Source organism: Stigmatopora argus, chromosome 11, assembly GCF_051989625.1.
Source record: "Stigmatopora argus isolate UIUO_Sarg chromosome 11, RoL_Sarg_1.0, whole genome shotgun sequence".
Classification (NCBI taxonomy): domain Eukaryota; kingdom Metazoa; phylum Chordata; class Actinopteri; order Syngnathiformes; family Syngnathidae; genus Stigmatopora; species Stigmatopora argus.
The window spans coordinates 4,723,759-4,744,269 of record NC_135397.1 but is presented as its reverse complement, the minus strand read 5'-3'; the positions used below and the strand labels follow the sequence as shown (position 1 = coordinate 4,744,269).

General features: G+C 39.4%; 4 protein-coding genes and 1 long non-coding RNA gene across 7 annotated transcripts in view; 2 read left to right on the top strand and 3 right to left on the bottom strand.

The window, feature by feature from the left end:
- Nucleotides 1-20,511, bottom strand: part of prim2 (DNA primase subunit 2) — a 99,848-nt gene that overhangs the window by 7,077 nt on the left and 72,260 nt on the right. Inside the window, exons 2-8 of the mRNA XM_077613406.1 lie at nt 2,125-2,185; nt 1,526-1,675; nt 1,333-1,445; nt 1,162-1,256; nt 977-1,097; nt 322-417; nt 77-214 (exon numbers count right to left, since the gene is read on the bottom strand). Of these exons, the coding sequence (XP_077469532.1) occupies nt 77-214; nt 322-417; nt 977-1,097; nt 1,162-1,256; nt 1,333-1,445; nt 1,526-1,670 (708 nt within the window). The 5' untranslated portion in view covers nt 1,671-1,675; nt 2,125-2,185. The remainder of the gene's footprint in view (nt 1-76; nt 215-321; nt 418-976; nt 1,098-1,161; nt 1,257-1,332; nt 1,446-1,525; nt 1,676-2,124; nt 2,186-20,511) is intronic.
- Nucleotides 2,623-8,039, top strand: rab23 (RAB23, member RAS oncogene family). 2 transcript variants are annotated; one of them, XM_077614062.1, is made up of 8 exons: nt 2,623-2,985; nt 3,797-4,031; nt 4,108-4,193; nt 4,312-4,468; nt 4,558-4,640; nt 4,819-4,911; nt 5,444-5,612; nt 8,001-8,039. In XM_077614062.1, the coding sequence occupies exons 2-7, from the start codon at nt 3,877-3,879 to the stop codon at nt 5,575-5,577; spliced, it is 708 nt and encodes a 235-aa protein (XP_077470188.1). In that variant the 5' UTR covers nt 2,623-2,985; nt 3,797-3,876; the 3' UTR covers nt 5,578-5,612; nt 8,001-8,039. The 2 variants fall into 2 exon arrangements, with proteins under 2 accessions (XP_077470188.1, XP_077470187.1); XM_077614061.1 differs by lacking the exon at nt 8,001-8,039 and having other exon boundaries at nt 5,444-5,889.
- Nucleotides 8,042-9,679, top strand: LOC144085076 (uncharacterized). 2 transcript variants are annotated; one of them, XR_013304006.1, is made up of 5 exons: nt 8,042-8,166; nt 8,358-8,435; nt 8,991-9,056; nt 9,289-9,434; nt 9,556-9,679. It is a non-coding gene; the product is annotated as an uncharacterized LOC144085076 (long non-coding RNA). The 2 variants fall into 2 exon arrangements; XR_013304007.1 differs by having other exon boundaries at nt 9,289-9,438.
- Nucleotides 11,829-13,326, bottom strand: bag2 (BCL2 associated athanogene 2). Its single transcript, XM_077614057.1, has 3 exons — nt 13,088-13,326; nt 12,837-12,946; nt 11,829-12,286 (listed from the first exon to the last, which is right to left on the bottom strand). Exons 1-3 carry the CDS (start codon nt 13,207-13,209, stop codon nt 11,892-11,894), a joined length of 627 nt encoding a protein of 208 aa, XP_077470183.1. The 5' UTR covers nt 13,210-13,326; the 3' UTR covers nt 11,829-11,891.
- On the bottom strand, nt 13,976-19,174 carry znf451 (zinc finger protein 451). Its single transcript, XM_077614124.1, has 13 exons — nt 19,051-19,174; nt 18,423-18,495; nt 18,176-18,259; nt 17,976-18,089; nt 17,783-17,894; nt 17,534-17,675; nt 17,330-17,456; nt 17,090-17,249; nt 16,803-16,950; nt 15,166-16,598; nt 14,503-14,592; nt 14,202-14,264; nt 13,976-14,137 (listed from the first exon to the last, which is right to left on the bottom strand). Exons 2-13 carry the CDS (start codon nt 18,489-18,491, stop codon nt 14,097-14,099), a joined length of 2,583 nt encoding a protein of 860 aa, XP_077470250.1. The 5' UTR covers nt 18,492-18,495; nt 19,051-19,174; the 3' UTR covers nt 13,976-14,096.

Sequence of the window (20,511 nt, the reverse complement as noted above, 5' to 3'; positions counted from 1 at the left end):
TGTCTATGGGAACTTGTGCACGGCTACCATTTAAATCTCAAAGATCGTGCCAGATCAAGGAATTTCAGACACTTACTGCAAGAGCTTTAGACAACCTTGTGCGAAAATCATTGAGTACTATGGTGACAATATCTTGATGAGGGATGTACACGTAGCCCGCTTTGAGGTAGGCTTTTCTTGTTCGTACCAGATCCAGGGCATCTTGGAAAGGAACCTTAAAGAGAGGATATACAGTATGTGTTAGAAAATCATAACAATCTGTAATCGGAAATTTTAAATTCTACATCACTCAAAATACAACGTAGGAGTTGAAGAACTTACTCTGTAGAAATCTTGATCCTCTACAGTGATTCCACTAACGCTGTAGCTGGAGTTGATAAGTTTGTCTTTCATAGCACGCTTTTCCTCGATAGAAATCTGAAATTTAATCAGTGATTAAAATAATGAAACACATGACAAAAAAGCTTTTCCGAGGTTGAAATGGTTCTAGAAAAACATGATGCATTTTGAATTTAAATTGTGTATTTCCATACAATACACTAGTTTATTAATGTACCGGGTGTATCACGAGAAGGAAATTTAACAAAGCTTTGCAAATCAGTTCTGCCGTTTCATTGTAGTCAAACTGCACCATCTAGTGAAAACATTTTGGATGCATTTTGGTTTTAGATGATACTGTTGGGTGTTAGTTTTGTTTCTCGCAGTCACTGACCAGGAATTTACCATTGCACTTTCAGTGTCTCAAATTTCACATATTTACATTGTCTGCATTCTTGTTGCAAAGTATCTCTGTATGATAACATCAACAGAAAAGGCCAAAAGTCCAGATTTGACCACAACATTAGAACTGTGAGGCGGACATACTGGCCAGGGACAGTCTTCAAATTTCGCGTAATTATGAACAGAAATAAGAAACATGTCATGAAGTGGAAGAAAAATGCTTCAAATTGTATTTAAAATAATAAATAGGTCATACCGCATCATATTCCAGATTATTTTTGTGCAGAAATTCCATCTTTATTTTTGGATGCAGGTCATTGAAGCGGTAGCGTAATAGATCCACTTCCTGCTGTATGAACCATCGTCTGAGGTCCTCCCTGATTTGATACCAAATTAAAATACATTTGCTTCCAATGAGACACACTTCCAAGCATCACTTACGTCTGGCAATAAGCGAGCCTCAGAATGAAGTGGGAGATGTGATCCTTTCGTCGTTTTTCGTATTCACTTGGCGCGTTCGGAGCTTTTCTATCATCCTAGTATAGTAAAGTCATTAATTGGATTGGCTCGCTGTTCAGTTCATATTATCGAAGATGCAAGAGTGCTACTCACAGCCTCAACTTTGTATGGAAAATTCAAATTCTTAAACTCGTTATCCAACTTGGTCACGTATTGCTCGGACAATTTCACGTAACTCACACCTAAATTCTCAACGGTCTTCAACACTGTTGACATCAAAAGGAATAGAACATGATTATTTCAGTGTTTGAAAAGCAATAGGCAAGATCTTTGGGCATGTACTTACGTTTCAGTCTTTCAACTGCAAAAGATTCAAATTCAGTCAGAGAGATATTCTCAAGAGGGGGTTGTCCATAGAACTGCAGAGGAAGTCCATAGAGTTCTGACTGAGGATTGGTGCCAAACTTTCTCCTTCTGCTGGAAAACTGCATTATGTCTGCAAGCATCACAGGTTGTGGGAATACAACATTTTTCTAGAGAAAATGCAATTAACATGATTGCAAGAGTACAGTTCCCTCCAAACAATAAAAAAATAGATTGACCCCACTCATACTGTACTGTGTCTTTTCTATCATCTCAGGATTACTATCATGACTATATTAATACAGTGTACTCACTGGATTGCATTATAATTACATTTAACATTAGCCATTACAGTAACGCGGTTGCTTAAATAGTCGTTAGATCATAACAAATCAAAGAGTAATGTTTAATAAATCATTCATGAAACTAGAATATAAGATTTTACAGTGGCAAACGTTGCACTAGTGGTGAACGCAGATAACATCGAACGCATCTTTGTTGATTTCGCAGAGAAATCTGATTGCCGTTGCATCGTATACCAGATAAAGAGGAACTAAAATAATAGGATATAAGTGTTCTTACCATCCAAATACTATTGCCACTTCTTGCGTTTTGTTCTTCAAAGTCTGATCCCGCCTAACAGTTGGCTGATTTTAGAAACGCGGGTAAACTGATGACGAAATAGCAAAACCAGGAAGTAAAATTGACTAAGCCCCGCCTCTTTATGTCATGAGTAGTTCGTTTTGTCGGTCCACTTGTCCCGCTACTCCCCACATCAGCTGCTAACAACATACAAAAAACTTTTTTGAAAGGGCTGCTTGTATATAATATTGAAAAAGAAAAATATAACTGACCGTGGGAGAATATTTAAAAGTAATTGAATTGGAGATGTCTCAGCTCTGTGCTTGGAAGAGCAAAAATATAGAGACTGAAATGTGTTTGAATAAAAATTCAAATGCATTTTTAATGCCAATAACATATTTTAATATAGCCTTCTCCACACAAACTGTTCTCATAATTTGCCTACTTTTGAACTACATACGCTCCCGCGAGCCTAGAGTTCTGACGTCACATCCCTCTCGTGCTCTGCTGCCTAGCAACAAACATTAGTGAGCTAGCAAGCCACCTAGCCACTCGTGTGCTACGTAGCTATCTCGCCAACTCGAGCTTGCGATGAGCGCAGATGGATTTCAAACTAGGCAATTTTAGATAATATTATTTTTACATCGACACTGACATGGATGTAATAGTTTATATCAGGAACCTTCGCCTATTGTATTAGTGTTTCGCAAGACGACATTATAGGGAGGCACATAGTTTTTTTCTTCTGCTGAAAAGGAGCTAATCGCGGTCAAGTCATTTTAGCGTGAAGACTCACTTTATTTTTTTGGGAAAAAAAATACATTTCATCTGATGTTGTCTAACGCCCGAAGACCATTCCAGGTAAGAGATACATCTCGTTTTGGTGGTTTTCTTTGCTTGTCACCCCCGCTGGCCAGTAGGACTGCATCAGCAGCTGATGATCACTTCCAAGCCTCTTGTGAACTAGAAGAAGCCAGAAATGCGAAGCTACAGGCGTCAGCATCAGAGCACAATATCACCAAGAGTGGAAGCAGCTCAAATCAATGGATCGATTTTAACCTTGCTGGTTTGATATTAAAAGGTTTGGGCGTCAAAACTATGATCGGGGTTTCCATATGAGCGTTTGGTAACACTGAGCAGATGCCACGTTCTACCAAATGTCAAATCAAGCAATCAAAATCATTACCGAGGGGAATATATGCATGTATATGTACATTTCCGCTCAAGGAAAAGTTATCACGAACTCGAATAGAGGTGTGGCAATATGGCGCGGTCTGCGATCTTTTGTTTTCCCAAAAGTTATCAATATCCTCTTGCCAAGAATCAATATATCGTTTTAAAATCCCTAACCCTTGAAAGTAAATGAGCTAACATGTTGCCAGCAACATTTTCCACCAGCAAAGTCTGTTAATTCTTTAGCTGCCATTGACGGCGCTAGACGTCCAATCCACTTTGACTATATATTGGGTGTTGAGCGCAGTCAATTAGTCTCTCCACTTTTGGGGGCGTCTACAGGTCAGTTCCAGGTCATTTTATTTTATTTGTCAAATTTGCTATATTAGAAAGCTGAGAAGTACAAACATATTTTGACCTGTATTGCATTTGTTCCTTCATCGGAGAGTTTGATTTTAGTATATTCAATACATTCAAACACTGGACTCTACATTTTCAGAGGGTTTACGTGTATGTTACACATTGGTGAATAAGTGCTCCATCAACGTCAACGTGAGACGAGCAAGATTCCCCCTCATCATGCTGGAGGAGGACATGGAAGTGTCCATCAAGGTGGTCGTGGTGGGCAACGGTGCTGTGGGGAAGTCCAGCATGATCCAGCGTTATTGCAAAGGTGTCTTCACCAAGGACTACAAAAAGACTATTGGAGTGGACTTCCTCGAAAGGCAGTTAATGTAGGCCACATGTGATCCTTATGTAGGCTGATGTCACTGTGACTCATCTCTCACTCTTTCCTCTTGTTTTTTTTAGTGTCAATGACGAAGACGTCCGCCTTATGTTGTGGGACACCGCTGGGCAGGAGGAGTTTGATGCCATCACTAAGGCATACTATCGTGGTAAGTAGCCACCCTTCCAACAGGTCCAAGTGCTTATTAAATACACCAAGCAAATCTTGGAAGTTGTTGAGAATAAATGCATTTAGTCTGGTGTTTTTTTGTATTTTTCATGTTACAGGCGCCCAAGCATGCGTGCTGGTGTTTTCTACCACAGACAGAGATTCATTTGTGGCTATCGACAATTGGAAGGAGAAGATTGAAGCGGAGGTGGGAGATATTCCCATAGTTCTTGTGCAGAATAAAATAGACCTCCTGGAAGAAACTGTTATCAAAAAGTAAGTTCTTTTTCATGCTGTAATAAATGATAGTTGGGAAATTGGGGAATTGGATTCCTATTCCCATATGCTCTTTATTTATGTTGCAGCGAGGAGGCGGAAGGCTTGGCCAAGAGACTTAAAGTGAGATTTTACAGAGCTTCGGTGAAAGAGGACATGAATGTGACAGAATGTAAGTTATTGAACTAAACCTGATGATCACATTGATAATCGTCATGTACAATTTAATCATAAACACATGTCGTTAGTCCTAAAAATTCCATCAACAATTTTGGGCATGAATGTTTAAATAATTATCCTAGATGTACATCCATTCTGTATGTGTTTGTGATTGATATTTTTATTTTCAGTGTTTAAATACTTAGCTGAGAAGTATCTTCAACAACTTAAACAACAAACAGCAGAAAAGACAGAAGCAGTACACTCAACAAGCAATAAAATAGGTAAGAAAAACTGGTACACGGTCGATTGGTCGCCGATCTTTTGGTCGCCCGGAAGGTTATTGATAATTACCATTTAAATCGTTGCTCAAATTCCCTAAATACAAACTGCGAATTACTATTTAGTCATACTTAATGCCTTAGTAATTATTAGGCTAAAGAAAAGCTCCAAATTTCCCTGACTTTTATTGTTTTTTGTTGGAGAACTTGTTAAGACCCTGACTGACGTAGCTTCTTAAAGGGACAACGCATGTACATACAAACTCTTATACACTCACACGTCGGCTCATTGAAACTGCTCATGGCCATTGTTGGCTTTTATTGATGCGTAGACCGTGTTGTTTTACCTTGTTTTGTCTTTTGGTCGCCCGTTGCCGTGGTCCGGGTGACCAAAAGACCGCAACCAAAAGACCGGCGACCAAAAGACGGCGACCAAAAGACCGGCGACCAATCGACCGCACACGGAAAAACTATGGTTAATGTTGTTTTTTTTAAATTCTGCTTTTCTGACATGCTATACTATTTCATCACACAGGAGTTTTTAATACCACAAACAGTAATCAAAGCAGCCAGACTTCAAGCAATGGCAGGGAAGTCATCACGCTGCGACCCAACAAACAAAGGACCAAGAAAACGAGAAACCCATTTGGCAGCTGCAGCCTCCTCTAAGAAAAACACCCTCTTCCCCCTTTGACCATCCACAGGTAGCCTCAGATAGAAACCAAAGTGCAAAGACTGAAAACCACCTTGTTACACTAACCTGACATTTCCTATCGTCACCTACTCACACTGATGGATGGATTTCCTTTCCATAATCTGCACAATATTTTCACTCTTCATGCTTACTGTACATACTGTATAGTTTGTCATGACTACTGCCACTGAGATTTCTTTCTGGTGCAGAAGTTATATTGTCATACAAGTCAAATTTCATCACGGTACATCATTTTGAACGTTTATTATAAAAAGGTTTGACAGTTAGATTACTACTCTCATTTATTATTTTCATTTTGAGGTTGAGCAGCCATTATACTCGTAATCATGTTGCTTCTTTTATTCCTTTCTATAATTAATGCAAAAGGGAAATATGACATGCATTTCAAGTAGTTTCAAGGAATTTACTTCTATTGACTTCATGCATTTAATTGGGATTATTCATATTTTACTGCATTTGCACATACGTACACATTTCAGCAGCATATGTTTATATCGTACAGGGCAAGACGATTATTTCAAAATACTCACTAAGTTGTTGCTTCGAAATATCTGTCATGAACTCGGTATTTTTATACAAATCACTTAAGTGTTGAGTGATCTTTTGAGTGATGGCTTTCTGGTGCCAATTATTTAATGTCTTACAAAAAGCAGAGTTTTGAATGTAAGCTTCAAACCGTTAGTCGTGCTAAAATATAACCAAATTGAATTTGTGTACTTAACTGTCCTCTCATAAACTTTGAACTTGGACATATGGCCTAACATACATTCATGCCCTATGATTGAACGACTTTGTGTCCTATCCCAGTTCTTACCCTATATTATGTCTGCATTTTACTTCGATGTAGAGGCATTTGATTAACTCGGCCCATTTTTTACCACAATGTACGTGATGTTATATTTGTCTCAGTCCACTGTCCCTAGAACACATTTCACCACAATTTTTAAGCTTGTTGTAATGACAATAAAATACATTGCATTGTATTAATGTCATGTTGACATTGGTACATCATTGTGCATTATCAAATTGCCCAAACATATTGCTTAACTTAGTGAGGACATGAAAGGGTTATTTTTAACATGCTTTGTTGTGCTGAAATATCAAAAATCCATTTTTGGTATTTTTCCAAATGTCCATTCTTTTCGCTTTTATGCTGCTATTAAAGGCACAAAGTAACATGGTGTCGTAGAAAAGTATCCTCTGTTATATATTGTAATGTGAAATCAGCCCTTAACTTCCTTCTTAGCCGTATTTATATGAATCTCTATAAATTACATTGGCGGATTACACATGCATGCACATTGTTTATGTTTTATTGGAAATTGGTTCACAGGAAATAGGGTGGTATCAAATATTTAAATACTGTATTAATACTGGTGTTGTACACTTTGGACAGTGCTACTGAAAAAGAAAAGAAAAGTGATGTCATTGTTTTGCATGCAAAAGCCCTTTGTGACAAATCAGTGAATGTTTCATTATGGTTGCAAAGCCACAATGCCTTAACCGTGTTTACATTTTAGATTGACTTCGAGGAAACATTGCTCTAAAAATGGCCTGTGCACGTTACATTTGTACATAGTTATATTCTTTGCCTTTTTGCTGTTTAATCGAATGGACTTTACGCACTTTATCCTTAAAATTGCAGAATTATACTAACCAAGAATTTGAAATTCCAATTCATCATAGTTATGTGCTGTCACTCAGGTTTGAATTTCTGTGTTGCTGACATTTCATCCACTACATTTTCATATCGATTGCTTTCAGTTTGTAAAAAAAAAAAAGATCGTTACATAGTTTTAACAATGTGCCCCACAGCTGTGCTTTTGCTGTCATGGTACTGTAGGGAGAGCTAAAATAAAGCAATCTTTACTTTGTTCTCAGGCCTGTATGTTTTTTTTTCTCCATTTTCTGTCCTTATACTCCCTTTTTTGCGATAATTGGGGGGGGGGGGGGATTGCATTAAAAAAACGACTGTGTAGAGCAGGGGTGTCAAACTCATTTCGCATCGTGGGCCACATACGGCCTAGGGAGATGTCAAGTGGGCCGGACCATTAAAATTATACCATGCTCTGCTATAAATAACCCAAATATCATGTCTTTCCTTTGTTTTGGTGTAAAGAAGCACAAGAACATTAGGAAAATATTGAAATTTAATGAACTATTCCTTTTCCATGTCACCGCAATGTTCATAATGTGCAATATTGTATCTTAAAGTATTAAAGCCCAACCAAAAAGTATTTACAGTACGTTATTATGAAAACAATGTATTTGTTTTGAAGTATTAATGCCCAACCTAAAAGTATTTGCAGCCCCAGCCCCCTGACTAATGCACTCTATGATGAAAACGATCTATTTTTTTTGTGTCTATGTGTAATAGGCGTGGCCGAGGCGTGGCTGTGGTCAGAGTTCAAAAGACTTCCGCCATTTTTCAAAATGGCGGATGAGCTGGAGGCTGGGCGCGTTGGACTGCTGAGCTGCTCAGAATTGATGATTTCCCGAAGAAAGACCCGACAAACTTCTTCCAGGACAATGCACCGCGTTCGGTACTTTTTCTTTTGGGGATTTCGTAGCCCCAGTTCTCATTTCAAGAGTGCTTTTTGACGGGAACGTGCTTCATTGGCGTGATGTAGCCCCGACGTGGGTGCAAACACAAATGTTTGCTAGCAAGTTGGCTACATTGCATCACCTATTGCTCTTTATGTTTAAAAAGAAACCCTTCCATTGTGTGTTTCAGTCCCTCAACGAGGATAGACTCCTGGGAAACATCAAGAATGTGGCCATAACGGCCAAAAAGGAGCAGTTTGTCGGCAAAGTGAGTCTTTAATAGCTTCTAATTCCTCTACCCGGGTAATTGGATTGGATAACTTTATTATTCCCGTATTCGGGAAATTTTGTTGTCACAGTAATGTTTAGATATCAACGACCAGTGTTCACGGCTTTCCTAAATTAGCTTGTTTAGCATCATGATACACTCCAATTTTGAATGAAGACACTTTAACTGGGTTGGCGTTGATTTTTTTTTAATAGCAAGATCCTGTGTGGGTAACTCACACTAGTGCCATCAAGTGGAGGTGTAAGGAATAAACAGTACACTTCTAGAATACGTATATACCTTTGCCCTTCCCTTTCCTAAAGGAAGATTTCAGGGCTTGGACCTTTTGATTTTTAATTGTGGTTTTGACAAAACCTAAGCGAGACATTCATTCAACCGTAGCGCAGGGGTCATTTTTGACTCGTTTAAACAACCATTTTTCCTCCGTCTAAGAGCTTTGTGAGACGTATTTTATTTTTTTGATTGAATGGGAGTCATTTGTGCATCAAAATGGTTAAATAAGCAATGACATAATCATGCTGTGGTGTTTTGCAGAGGTTTAAAGCCACGGAGATGGTGGAAGCTGTCCAAATCTACAAGACCAAAGAAGTCGTGTATGACGTAAGACCTGTTTTTCAGGTTATTTGATTTATTATTTTCATGTCGTGTACTAAAAATACTCTATTTTGCTTCTCTTCAAGGTCCACCCAAGTTTACCAAATCAACGCTAAAGGTTTAAAGCCACGGAGATGGTGGAAGCTGTCCAAATCTACAAGACCAGTTTTTCAGGTTATTTGATTTATTATTTTCATGTCATGTGTACTAAAAATACTCTATTTTGCTTCTCTTCAAGGTCCACCCAAGTTTACCAAATCAACGCTAAAGAAAGGTGACTTTGGAGCGTGGCACAGCCTTTGACACCAACATCTTGAGGGCCCCTATCCAGTATGTTTTCCATATCTCCCACTACATCTGAAAAGAGAGATAGGTCTTTCTCATGTTGGTAAAACCTAACTTATTGTTTTTTGGTCAAATCTTTTGACCTAACTGGCCCCCAGTCTATTTTTTTTTAATGTTGGACTTAGTCTATTGTGCTTTGACCCTCTTTTTTTCTCCCCAGAATTCCATCCAGTGCCAAGAAGGGATTCATCAATAGAAACACCACCTCATCTTTAAATGCTGGAAGATTTACGTGAACTTGTCATTTACCCCATTTTGTGGGAAAATAAAACCTTTAAAATCTACTTGTGTATTTTTCCTCATAGAACTAGCAAAGGAATGCAAGGAACATGACACTTTGGAATTTTTATTCAAAGAAATACATTTGCACACTTAGGATCACATTGATTGGCATACTAATGTATTTTTCTTCATAGAACACAAGGAACATGACATTTTATTTAAAAAAAATACATTTGGAATTTTTTTAAACAATTAAAAGACTTGGATAAATTTCAACAGCACTTATAATAAAAAAATCAACAACACTTAGGCAAAAAAATAAGTTTTTTTAAATGATAAAACACTTAGAATATAAACACCAAAAAAAAGGAAAAAAAAGACCATTGAGGGTCTTGGGTCTTTTTTCTCCAAGTGTTTTAACAAAGACAAATGACACTCAAATCTCTTTTATTGAAATTTCTGATTGAAAAAAAAAAAAGAAATCCTCCTCACCTTAGGGATCGGGACATCACCTATAAAATAAGAGGGGGTTAGTAAATTGCAACTTTAGTCAATAAAATAATGTGAGATTGGAATGTTTTGACTTGGATACATTACAAATAGTGCGTGCTTTGTGTGTCTAAAATACAGAAATAGCACTCGTTACTGACACTGCGGCGTAAGAAACGATGCGCCAAATAGGCGTGAAAATACGGTATTAACCTCAGAGCAGAGTTCAGAGACGATGCATCATCTTCAAGTGGGCAACCTGGGAAGATCACCTGGTCCTCCAGGGTCTGGACATCGCCATGGACCTGGTGCATGCAAAAAAATAGAGCAAAAGTTATCATATACAGAGACTGGAGATTCAACAGATGTGTTTAGGTGGTTTTTTTTGGTCATTAGTATTACCTTGATACCTTGGCCCAGTCTCCTCTCCCCTCAAGGGTGTGCATGGTTCTGGACACACGGGAACAGCTTCATCTTGATTTAACCAAGCTATTTGGGAAGTGCAAACAATTATTACAGGAAAGAGAAATCTTAAAGTAAATGATCAAGATAAAGAATGAAAATAAGTTAGTGAGTGCTCGGTGCTAATTTCCCCTTTCCAGACAAAGCGATTCAATATACAGACTGATGTTAAAAACTAGGAGGAAGTCGGCTTAACCATTTGGGTATCAATGATTTTTGTTTCAAACAGAATTACAAATTGGAAAAGGGCGTTTAGCAATCGCAGTGAAAACTATCATTACATTCAACACACCTTCACCTGGCAAACTGACCGTTGATATCTCGGCTTTGTTTGATAAAATGAAGTCTTCCCCCACGACTCAATAATGGAGAGAACACGGACAAAATACTTTTGAAGTCAAATGTCGTGAGGCTAATGCTAAGCTAGCTAGTGACATGCCAAGGAGCCCATACTTCAAATGTCGACGGTGTGTTCGACCTGGCAATAAACTAACAGATTTGTTGGCGTTTTGGCTCAATTGATTCCTAAAAAAATCTCCCGGTAGGGTGTTAAAAATGCACATAGGCCAGTAAATTGCTCTAGTCTAGGGCTTACCTCGTTTGGGTGCTAGTCGTTCGACCGACGGCATGAAAATGGCTGCGCCAAAGGGCGAGATGCTGCGCATGTGCATAATTTAAGCACATGCGTCACCAATGGGCGTAACCACGCCCATAGGAGGTGATTTGTCCTCCCGACTCAATGACCATCTTTGGAAGATGACGTACTATGGCCGCCATTTTTGTAGTCTTGATGCTGTAAAAGAGTGTGTTCGTTTTTTATTTTAATATAAAAAGCCTTACTTTGCATGGTCATTTTTTAAAAATAAAAAGCCTTACTATACATGGTCATTTTTTAAAGAAAAAAGCCTTACTATACATGGTCATTTTTTACAAATTAAAAAGCCTTACTATATACTATGTCGTATTTTAAGAAAAAAAGCCTTACTATACTATGTCGTTTTTTTAAAGAAAAAAAGCCTTACTATATACACTGTCGTTTTTTAGGAAAAAAACCTTACTATACTATGTCGTTTTTTAGGAAAAAAGCCTTACTATACTATGTCGTTTTTTAGGAAAAAAAGCCTTACTATACTATGTCGTTTTTTAGGAAAAAAGCCTTACTATACTATGTCGTTTTTTAGGAAAAAAAGCCTTACTATACTATGCTGTCATTTTGGCCCCATCATTCAAAACAAAAGTACCGTATGCATCGACAATAGCTTCTCCGTATACTTGAGAATTTACTTAAGACAGGGAGGACTACATTTCAAGGTTTGGTGACAACTATTGACTGCCGTTGGTTTTGGGCTCTTCTAATTTCTGGTGATCCATTATCTTAATATTCTTCTCAGCATTTCCAACATTCCTCAGCAGCATCTCCAGCCTTCTCTTGATCTTCTTCTGGTCCTCCAGAGCACAGCTGATCACAATGGCCTGAAACTTTGGGTCAATGGGCACGGGCGGCTCCTCGGTGACACAGGCCGAGTGCAAAGCCAGGAGCCGCTGCTTGGATTCCGTCATGTCAAGCAGGAGCTTCTTGACAATTTCGTCAATGATGGACGTGGCCTGGCGCAGGGCCTCCTCCTGCTGACTGCTTCGGATGGTGCCCACGTTGATCTCGACTGATAAAGTGCGCCCCATCAGTCGGTCAGCAGTTAATGTCAACTCCTCCTTCTCGCCTGGAAAATATGGTCGAATTGGCATTAAGGCAGGATTCACTCTTTCTACCCAGAGAAAGGTCACATCTGCAAAGGACGGTGAGTAAAATTTGATTTTTGAGGCCCTCTATTTCTCCAATTATTATTCGTAAAAAATCGTTAAAAATTAAGAAACGGTAGTGTTTTCTGGGGGAAAAAAAACTAAGGCAATTAGTTTTAGAAGCTGTCGTTATGGAATCACGCCAATACATACATGCAATTGGACGCACACAATTCCTTCTTGATCTCGTTCCAATTAGAGCCGTGTTTGGATATTTCATAGATGCTTCATACAATGTATTCTTTCATTGTCCTAACAGAATGATGAATGCATGAAAACATTCGTATGCAGTTTTTATTGGTCTTGGAAGAGTGCATGTTCCATTGTGGGTGGAACAATCCTTTTTTTTTAAATAACACCCACACTGAAGACCAAAATAAATGAGTTGCTATAGTACAATAAGACACATCAACGAAAAGTGCAAAGCCACACCTAAAGAAAAGCGTCCAAATAGTGGAAATCGGAGCTCACCGGCACTGATGTTATGCATTTCTTGACTGTTCTGTAAGGATTGAATCATTTCCAGGATGCACTCCCTTTCCTGTTCCATGGCTGAAGCGGTTTCGCGCATAGCCTCCACCCTGAAACACATGCAAAATTGCATCATAATAATTGGAAAACAAATCACCACCCGTACCTAAATAAAAATAAACAAATGAAAATGAGGAAACCTAGCTGAACATGTACGTTACCACACAAGGAGCTTCAGTGCCGCACTTTACCTCAACTCCAACTGGTCCAAATTCGCTAAAAGTTGTCCAGCCCGGTCCGCCATGGACATAGTTCTGTTGAACTTGCCGTGCGATACCTCGTTGAATTTCGCTTGTATTTTTGCTTGAGCCATTGCGGTCGCTGTACCGTTGTTTACAAGGATCTATAACTTTTGAAAGTGATCTTTGCTGTGGGCGAGTACACTCTGCCGCACGCTGTTGTCCAGTTGAATGCCCTGGGGAACATTGCCAAAAATGGTATGGACTTCCTCTGCTCGATCTTCACCGAAGTTTTCCGAAGACGCCCGAATGGACGATCAGAAAACAGAGTTCAGGGGACCCCTAGGGGACACTGAAAACATTTTGCAGCACATTCACCAAAGAGACAAGTTTGCTAATTGCGATAAAATAGATTTGTTTGTTTGTTTTTAGGAATTTATGCCCCGTGAAATCATAGAATTTTCACATTTATGACATTTGCTTATTTCTATTCATCAAAGGTGTGTTTGCTGTTCTATTCACAGATGAGCAAGACTCCAGTTTTACCTCTGCTTCTAAAGGTTGGCTTTAAAGAGAAATCACTTCTTGGTGTGCAATTTATTTGAAGGTACGTGAAAATCATGGCCTTGTGTGTTATTGTAAAACCAGAATGTGTAACTTATTGTGGTTATGAGAGCACTGGTGACACTAGCAATAAACCACATTCAGGTTCTTGACCGTAACGCATAGCCATGTAAACGCTGTTTAAAAATTTGATTACTACTCTTGTTACTCATTTTTCAAATCTGAATTGAAAAGAGCATGCATGATTCATTTGAAAGGAAGCATAGTATTACAAAAAGTAGTTATTATATGGCATAACTACAGCGAAATGCTTAGAGTGAGACGGTACTGCATTACTTTATTCATGAAAGAATGTTTATTATTGCAGGTAAAATGAAATAAGATTTCAAAGAACGAAAACAAACTCAAGATATGCAGGTTTAGGTAAACTGTGGACCAAAAATGTGTATAAGGCTGTTCAGAAATCCAGAAGACTTCTTTCAAGAGCATCTTGTAAGTCTGGAATATATTAAAAATAGGCATCAATAGAATTAAAGTTAACACATTTTTCTCAATCACATACCTGCAGTTTCTTCGTCTACTGCACTCAATGGCTGTGCCTCTTTCATTTCTTTATTACAGTCATCTGTGGTAAATGACAAAACAATATAGGTCAACACTACATTATTTTTGCCCTAATTACAATCTGCATCGCTTTAAACTGTCAGTAGAAAGTTGAAAAAGCATAAATTGTCAAGACTGGAACACACTTGTTAATGCATGCCTTTTTACAACTTAAACATTAGTTAAGAAGTTAAAAATATTACATGTAGAACTTGCTTTAAGAGGAAAGAAATTGTATTTAGTATATATTAGTGTGTTACCTAGTGAGCCAGAGCCATGTTGGGCTTGTTGTTCAATTGGATTGACATCGGGCTCCTGCTCGATTTTAAATGCATCATTTTGAGGTTCACCTGGAGAGAGAGAGAAAAAAAATCACATAGATTTAGATTAAATAAGTGTAAAGGAGCGACGTACACTTCTTTATTGATTTGAACTTTTTCAATAGTGACGTGAATTAGTCTAGGTTTGGACAATTCATGACAGAATTGTGCCAAACCGCTGTGAATAGCTAGGTCAGGGGTGTCAGACTCGGGTTATGGGCCGGACCATTTTAGATAAACTTAGACTTTTTATAAATGGATTAAAAGAAGTGGATTAAAATCCCTGAATATTCAGTTTTTTATAGATCTAAAACAATGTTTATTTTAGCTTTAAAAAAATATATTTTTAGATTTTACAAAATGATTTTTGGACTAAAAACACAGAAAAAATGGATTAAAAAATTAGAATTATTGATTTAAAAAGGGGGAAAATCAGTTAATTTAATATACATCTATACTCTTCATTTTAATTTGATCCTAAAACAGAAAGTCGGCACTCATGATTTACTTTCCCGGGCCACCACTTTGACACATGTAAGCTAGGTTTTACTGTAATTGTTAAAAAAAGTGAATGCAAAAATGTACAAAGAAAAATGTTAACACCTTTCAGGTTGTTGCCCACAGTGTTCAGAACTTGGGGTTGTTTTGTCAATTCCTTCTTGGAGTCGACGCATGGCTCCAACATGCAGTGCAGGGAATGATGATGATCATGGTATTTTGGAATGGTCGCAAAATGTTCTTTGCAGGTTTGGCATTGGACTTCAAAGGTCTTGTCCAAATTTAAGCTGGCGTGGGTGGTGTTGACATGCGTTTTGATCTGAGCGTAGAATTGCACGCTTAGAGAGCAGAGAGCACACACATACCGACAGAGCCCATCAAAGGCCAATTTCTTCATGCACCGCGTGTAGGCGGTTTTCATGGCCCGTTTGTTCTTCTCAGAGCTCATGCAGGGACAAGATTCCGCGGGTGTGACGACGCTTTCAACGGGCTGAACAAGGTCACTGTTGTCGATACAGTAATAATCTTTGCTGTGCAAGCGTTGGTAGTGCTGCAAGAACTCTTTTTCAGACTCAAAGTGCATGCTGTCGCAAAGGCCGCAGAAGTAGGCGCTCTTCATCAGCCCGTCGTGTTCGTCGGCGCAATGGCGCCGCAAAGTGGATTCCTTGAAGAACTTCTTCGGACAGTGGCCGCAGACGAACTTCTGGAAGCTGTGGTTGCTCAGGTCGCCGCAGTGCTTGCGGACGGCGGCCTCCGAGTCGAACACATCCTCGCACATTCTGCACATCCAAGTCAGCGCCGCTTTCGAAGTGGACGCCGCCTCTCCCGTGACGGCCTGAAGTGTGGACGTAGGAGGGGAGGACCGTTTCGTTTTCCCGCTTTGGCTGGTGGACGGCTGAGGATCTTCGGGCACCTCCTGTTCGCTGAAGAACGTGTGCCCGCTGTGTTTGTCCGAAACGTGCGACATGATATCTTCCAGGCGAGGCATTTCCACTTTGCACTTGCGGCAGTAGTAAAAGAAGTTAGAGAGATGTGCTCCCCCATGAAAACGGCTCATGTGCAAACGGGTAATGGAAGATTCTCCCATGAGTTTGCGGCACACGCCACATTTGTGGAAGATTTGATTCACGGCAAAGAGGTGATTACTGGCTAAAGTTTCCTCCGGGAACCTCAGGCCACATTCGCAGAACCATGCGGTTATATAGCTCCCTATTCTTTGTCGTTTTGCCGGTGTAGTGTCATTCTCGCTCTTGGGTTCACTTCTAGGAATAAATGCTCCTGCGCTGAACGTTTTCTCTGCATCTGTCATCCTGTTGCCGTGCGGTTCATTGAACCTGCCGTGCTGAAGTAGAGCTCGTTCCATGGTACTGTTGACCTCCACCTCGTGGTGGGTATCTTCTCTGTGGCGGTCCACTTCTGTTTGGCTCAAGAAGATTAAGCAGCAGCGGGAGCATTGGCCTCGGACTTGCAGCCGTTTGACTACGTGGACCACCGTTTCATCAGCAGTGGCCACTGCAGAGCCATGTCTACAGTTAACACTGGTGAGGAGAATAAGATCAGGAAAAGCACTCAAATTAACGCATAAATTCATCTATTGAGCACAGCCCATCGCAGATCTTGAAGCGTAAAGTGTAGCTTTATGTTACATTATCTTCCTTGGACTGTTGTAATTCACACTTAACTTTTTTTTTCTTGTTCATGAGGAAAAACTGCTTCTCAACCCCCCCAAAAAAATAGCTTACTCAAAATGAGCTTGAGCTGCCTGATGCGAGGTCAACACTGTTTTACAGGAAGAGCACCGAACAGTGAACGGGGTGTCCTTGCACAAAGCGATGAGGCGATTTCTGGCTTGCAGTGGAAACGGAACTGGTACTGCTTCACTTTTGGAATCTTTGAATATGTAAAGAAACAAAAATGTAACTCACAATACTACGCAATGGCTACTCACCATCAGAAATCGGACTCCTATGTAGTGACTTAGATGGTGATATTGCTGTAGTTCTTTATATATGGAACAAGTAAGTCTCACCGCTCATTTTGAGGGATTCAGTGAAGTGTTTTTTTGCCGACATGTGCTGAAGACACTCGTCCCGCAGGTTAAAGAGGAGGTAGCATGCAGGGCAAGCAAAGCACACAATGGGCTGGGATCTCTGAGACATGCTGTGACCCTCGGGATGAAATGAAGATACCTACGAAATTCAAAATGTTTGATGACAATAATAGGAGTCAAAACAATTTCTAATTTCCTAAGCTTCTAAAATGGAGAAACCTTAGCTAGAAGATGTGTGCGCCAATCTTCTTTGGTCTGGAAATGACAACAACAGGCCACACAGGCAAACAGCATTTTGGAACTCCCTTTTAGGGAAATGGTTGGATCACAAGGCGAGTGATCAAATCTACAAAAAAGGGGCATCATTTTGACTTGAGGAACCCAATTGGTATATCAATAGGAAGACAAAACAAACAAAAAGACCTTTTTAGATGACCGCCAAGGAGAGACACATTTTCATAAACACGACTGCAGTTAATGACTGGACATGTATGTGGAGTTGAAGAGTTTCTGGGAAAAACAGTTCTGTGTCGTCTTCCAGATCCAAAACTGCCAACAGCAGGACCTAAAAAAGTGGAGGTTAATTACAAACTATAATATTCCAAATGTTGGAAGAGTTTTTGGTTACTCAAGTTTTTTTAAATAACATTTGAACTCAAATGAGTAACATACCGGGCATTTTTAGCCACATGTCCACACAGCGTTTTGCTTCTAGACTAGTTCCATTTGTTGAACTCAACGCAAGCTCTTGTTGTCCATGAACTCTTTGTTTTATTTGGTTCTCCTGATTGAAAGAGAAATAATAGAATGTAATCAGGCAAAAAATATTAGATATCAGATTCATATTCAATCAATTTTTGCCTACCTTGAAAGCTCTACATTTATCCGCTCTTTCCCTCTTTTCCAGAGCGACCTCCTGCGCAAGTCTATCCAATGTCGATTCAACACGTGCCCTTTGACGATTAATTTTATCTTCGATCTTCAGGAGTGTAAAGGACATGGCATCAAAGAGAAGAAATTGTCTTTCCCTCTTAATTAATGTGTGTATATAGTTTGAGCTCTTACCGTTCTCGAAATGGACGAAGTTCCTTCTTCGCTATCGTCGCTCAGCAAATCAACACACTCCATCGGTGGGCTGCATTGGCTTTCCTGTGAAAAAGTACGAGACAACATCCTCATCAATTCCTAAAATATAATTGATGGCTGATTTGTGTTTTGACTTGCATGGCTGTAAAGCCGGTGAGTTGTGGATCACAGACATTTGGTCATTTGATACATTGTTTTAGATATATAGGATTTATGCATGACTTACAGATACAAACTCCACTTTGTCCATCTCATCCTCTTCCTCTTCCTCTTCTGCTTGATTTTGAGAAGACATTTAACTGGAGCAAACAATACAAGTTGCTAAGATCTAGCAGTGGTGCAAAGTTCAAAGCCAAATGCCAAATATCCGAGGAATCCGAGGACCCCTTTAGTACATATGCATTTTAAGATAAATAAATAAAATAATCTGGTGCCTGAGAATGTTGCAGACAACTGGCTCATATTTAACACGTGGTTTCTTTCCCTTTATGATCCCAAAACGTATTAATGCAAATCGTCCACGAGAGGCTGCACCGAGTTAATAAGGGAATCCAAAATGCTTAATAAGTTAGCGAAGAAGACACAATTTTACCGCGAAATGCTAACGTGACCAACTATCTAAGTTGGGCAAGGCACTGCATTCATTGCATTGCATTTGATTGCATTTAATTTCTTATCTTAACTCAATCTGCACGCCATTGTGACGCTTTATAAATAGCAGAGAACTCTAACTGTCGCAAACAAATGTTGAAAAAAGGAGCCGAGACCTCACCTTTGCTATGGAAAAACCCCATAGCTTATTTCAACGGGACATGACGTTAAGAAACTACAAACAGGTTTAATCATCACATTACCTTTACAGTAAACGCCGATTTTGTTGACTAAATGCACTCCACTCTTGATAGCTTGCAGGGGAGCTCGCCAAACTACGTGACTACGTCACAGTGACGCTACCGAGATGCGCTTCATTTGAATGCAATTGGTCTCACGCGGGAGGCGTTTATGGCTGTTTTAGAAATTATTTGAAAACAAAACCTGTCTTGCCCTGTCTTGTGTTTTAGATGTTTTACGCTTTTCCTGAATTCCATTCAAAGATGTGAATCAACGTTTTAGGAAAATATGTTTACAAAATGGATTGATGGATGTCATATGGAATTGAGGATATACCTTGCACATCGCCCTCGTGTGGATGACACATGCAAGTACTATACGTTCATTTTTGTAGACTTAGCACTTGAATTCAATGTACATTTTCACTCAAAATAGATTTTCTTTCACTAGAAATGTTTTCTTTAATAGAAGTCAAGGTTTGTTTTTTAAGCAGCTCTTTCGATTAAAGGAATTTTACATTGGGCAATATTAGGGGTAGAACATGTGTCAATAATTCAAGCAAAAAGTTTCTGCAAACAAAAGTATAAATAAAAAATAATTAAATCACCCAAAAACTTTTACAGATAGATTGAGTGCAAAAAGACTCAAAAATGCTTTAGAACACTTTAAAATTGATCATGGTTCCTTTAATAGAAGAAATGAAAATGAAAAAGAAATATTTCCAATCCAAGAAAAAAACTCAATGCAATTAATGCGACTAATTGTTCACAAATATGATTTGCCATTGACTGCCGTCCAATGCAAGTTGGCTCAAAGTCAGACTGATTGGCAGCTCACCCACAATTGAACCCAAGCGCTGTAGAAGATGGAACAGAACCAGCAGATTAATGGATGCGTGGGGCCCTGCAGTGCCCCCCCAAAACCATACATGGGGGAAGGGTCCTGATACTACACGGTCCTTCATTACCCTCTCCCATGGTGGCATGCTATTCAAAAGACAAATGAAACCTCTGAGGTCAGGCAAACCATTTGCTCCCCAACCCCTATCTAAAAAAAATTACATAATCCCAATTGCATCATTCTACCATGGCTAGTGTTTTTACTTAATCCTGAAAGTGTGTGCAATAATACACCCTACCTAGTCAAATCCCTGGTCTTAAAAAACAGGATTCCCTTGTTTGCACCCATGCAAGAAACTTGAAAATGTCTCCTCGGTTATATAAAGCACCCCCTGTCTTTCTAGAAAGCCCCAATAGCTTGATCCTTTTGGCGGATCTCTGATGCAGATTACTGCAAGGGCTCGGCTGAATGTGCTGACTGACTGACTCTCTCCCCCAACCTTGTCCGAAAATAAATAAATAAGAGCGACTTGCTGCTGACTCACTCGTAACATAACGTTGCCACAAGCCCGAGCTGGAGCTGGGAATCTTATTTGAGCTCCACGAGTGGCCCAGTAAGCAGTGTAATGATTGGTGAGCCCCCGC

What these genes read in the sequence shown, in the direction of transcription:
- rab23 (XM_077614062.1), top strand. Translation starts at nt 3,877, where the DNA reads ATGCTGGAGGAGGACATGGAAGTGTCCATCAAGGTGGTCGTGGTGGGC. An exon ending in GGACATGAATGTGACAGAAT is followed by an intron (nt 4,641 to 4,818) that starts GTAAGTTATTGA and finishes TTTTATTTTCAG; the next exon opens with TGTTTAAATACTTAGCTGAG. An exon ending in CTCAACAAGCAATAAAATAG is followed by an intron (nt 4,912 to 5,443) that starts GTAAGAAAAACT and finishes TTCATCACACAG; the next exon opens with GAGTTTTTAATACCACAAAC.
- bag2 (XM_077614057.1), bottom strand. Translation starts at nt 13,209, where the DNA reads ATGGCTCAAGCAAAAATACAAGCGAAATTCAACGAGGTATCGCACGGC. An exon ending in TTGGACCAGTTGGAGTTGAG is followed by an intron (nt 12,947 to 13,087) that starts GTAAAGTGCGGC and finishes CATGTGTTTCAG; the next exon opens with GGTGGAGGCTATGCGCGAAA. An exon ending in AATGCATAACATCAGTGCCG is followed by an intron (nt 12,287 to 12,836) that starts GTGAGCTCCGAT and finishes CATATTTTCCAG; the next exon opens with GCGAGAAGGAGGAGTTGACA.
- znf451 (XM_077614124.1), bottom strand. Translation starts at nt 18,491, where the DNA reads ATGTCTTCTCAAAATCAAGCAGAAGAGGAAGAGGAAGAGGATGAGATG. An exon ending in CATGTGGCTAAAAATGCCCG is followed by an intron (nt 17,676 to 17,782) that starts GTATGTTACTCA and finishes CCACTTTTTTAG; the next exon opens with GTCCTGCTGTTGGCAGTTTT. An exon ending in ACATGGCTCTGGCTCACTAG is followed by an intron (nt 14,265 to 14,502) that starts GTAACACACTAA and finishes CATTTACCACAG; the next exon opens with ATGACTGTAATAAAGAAATG.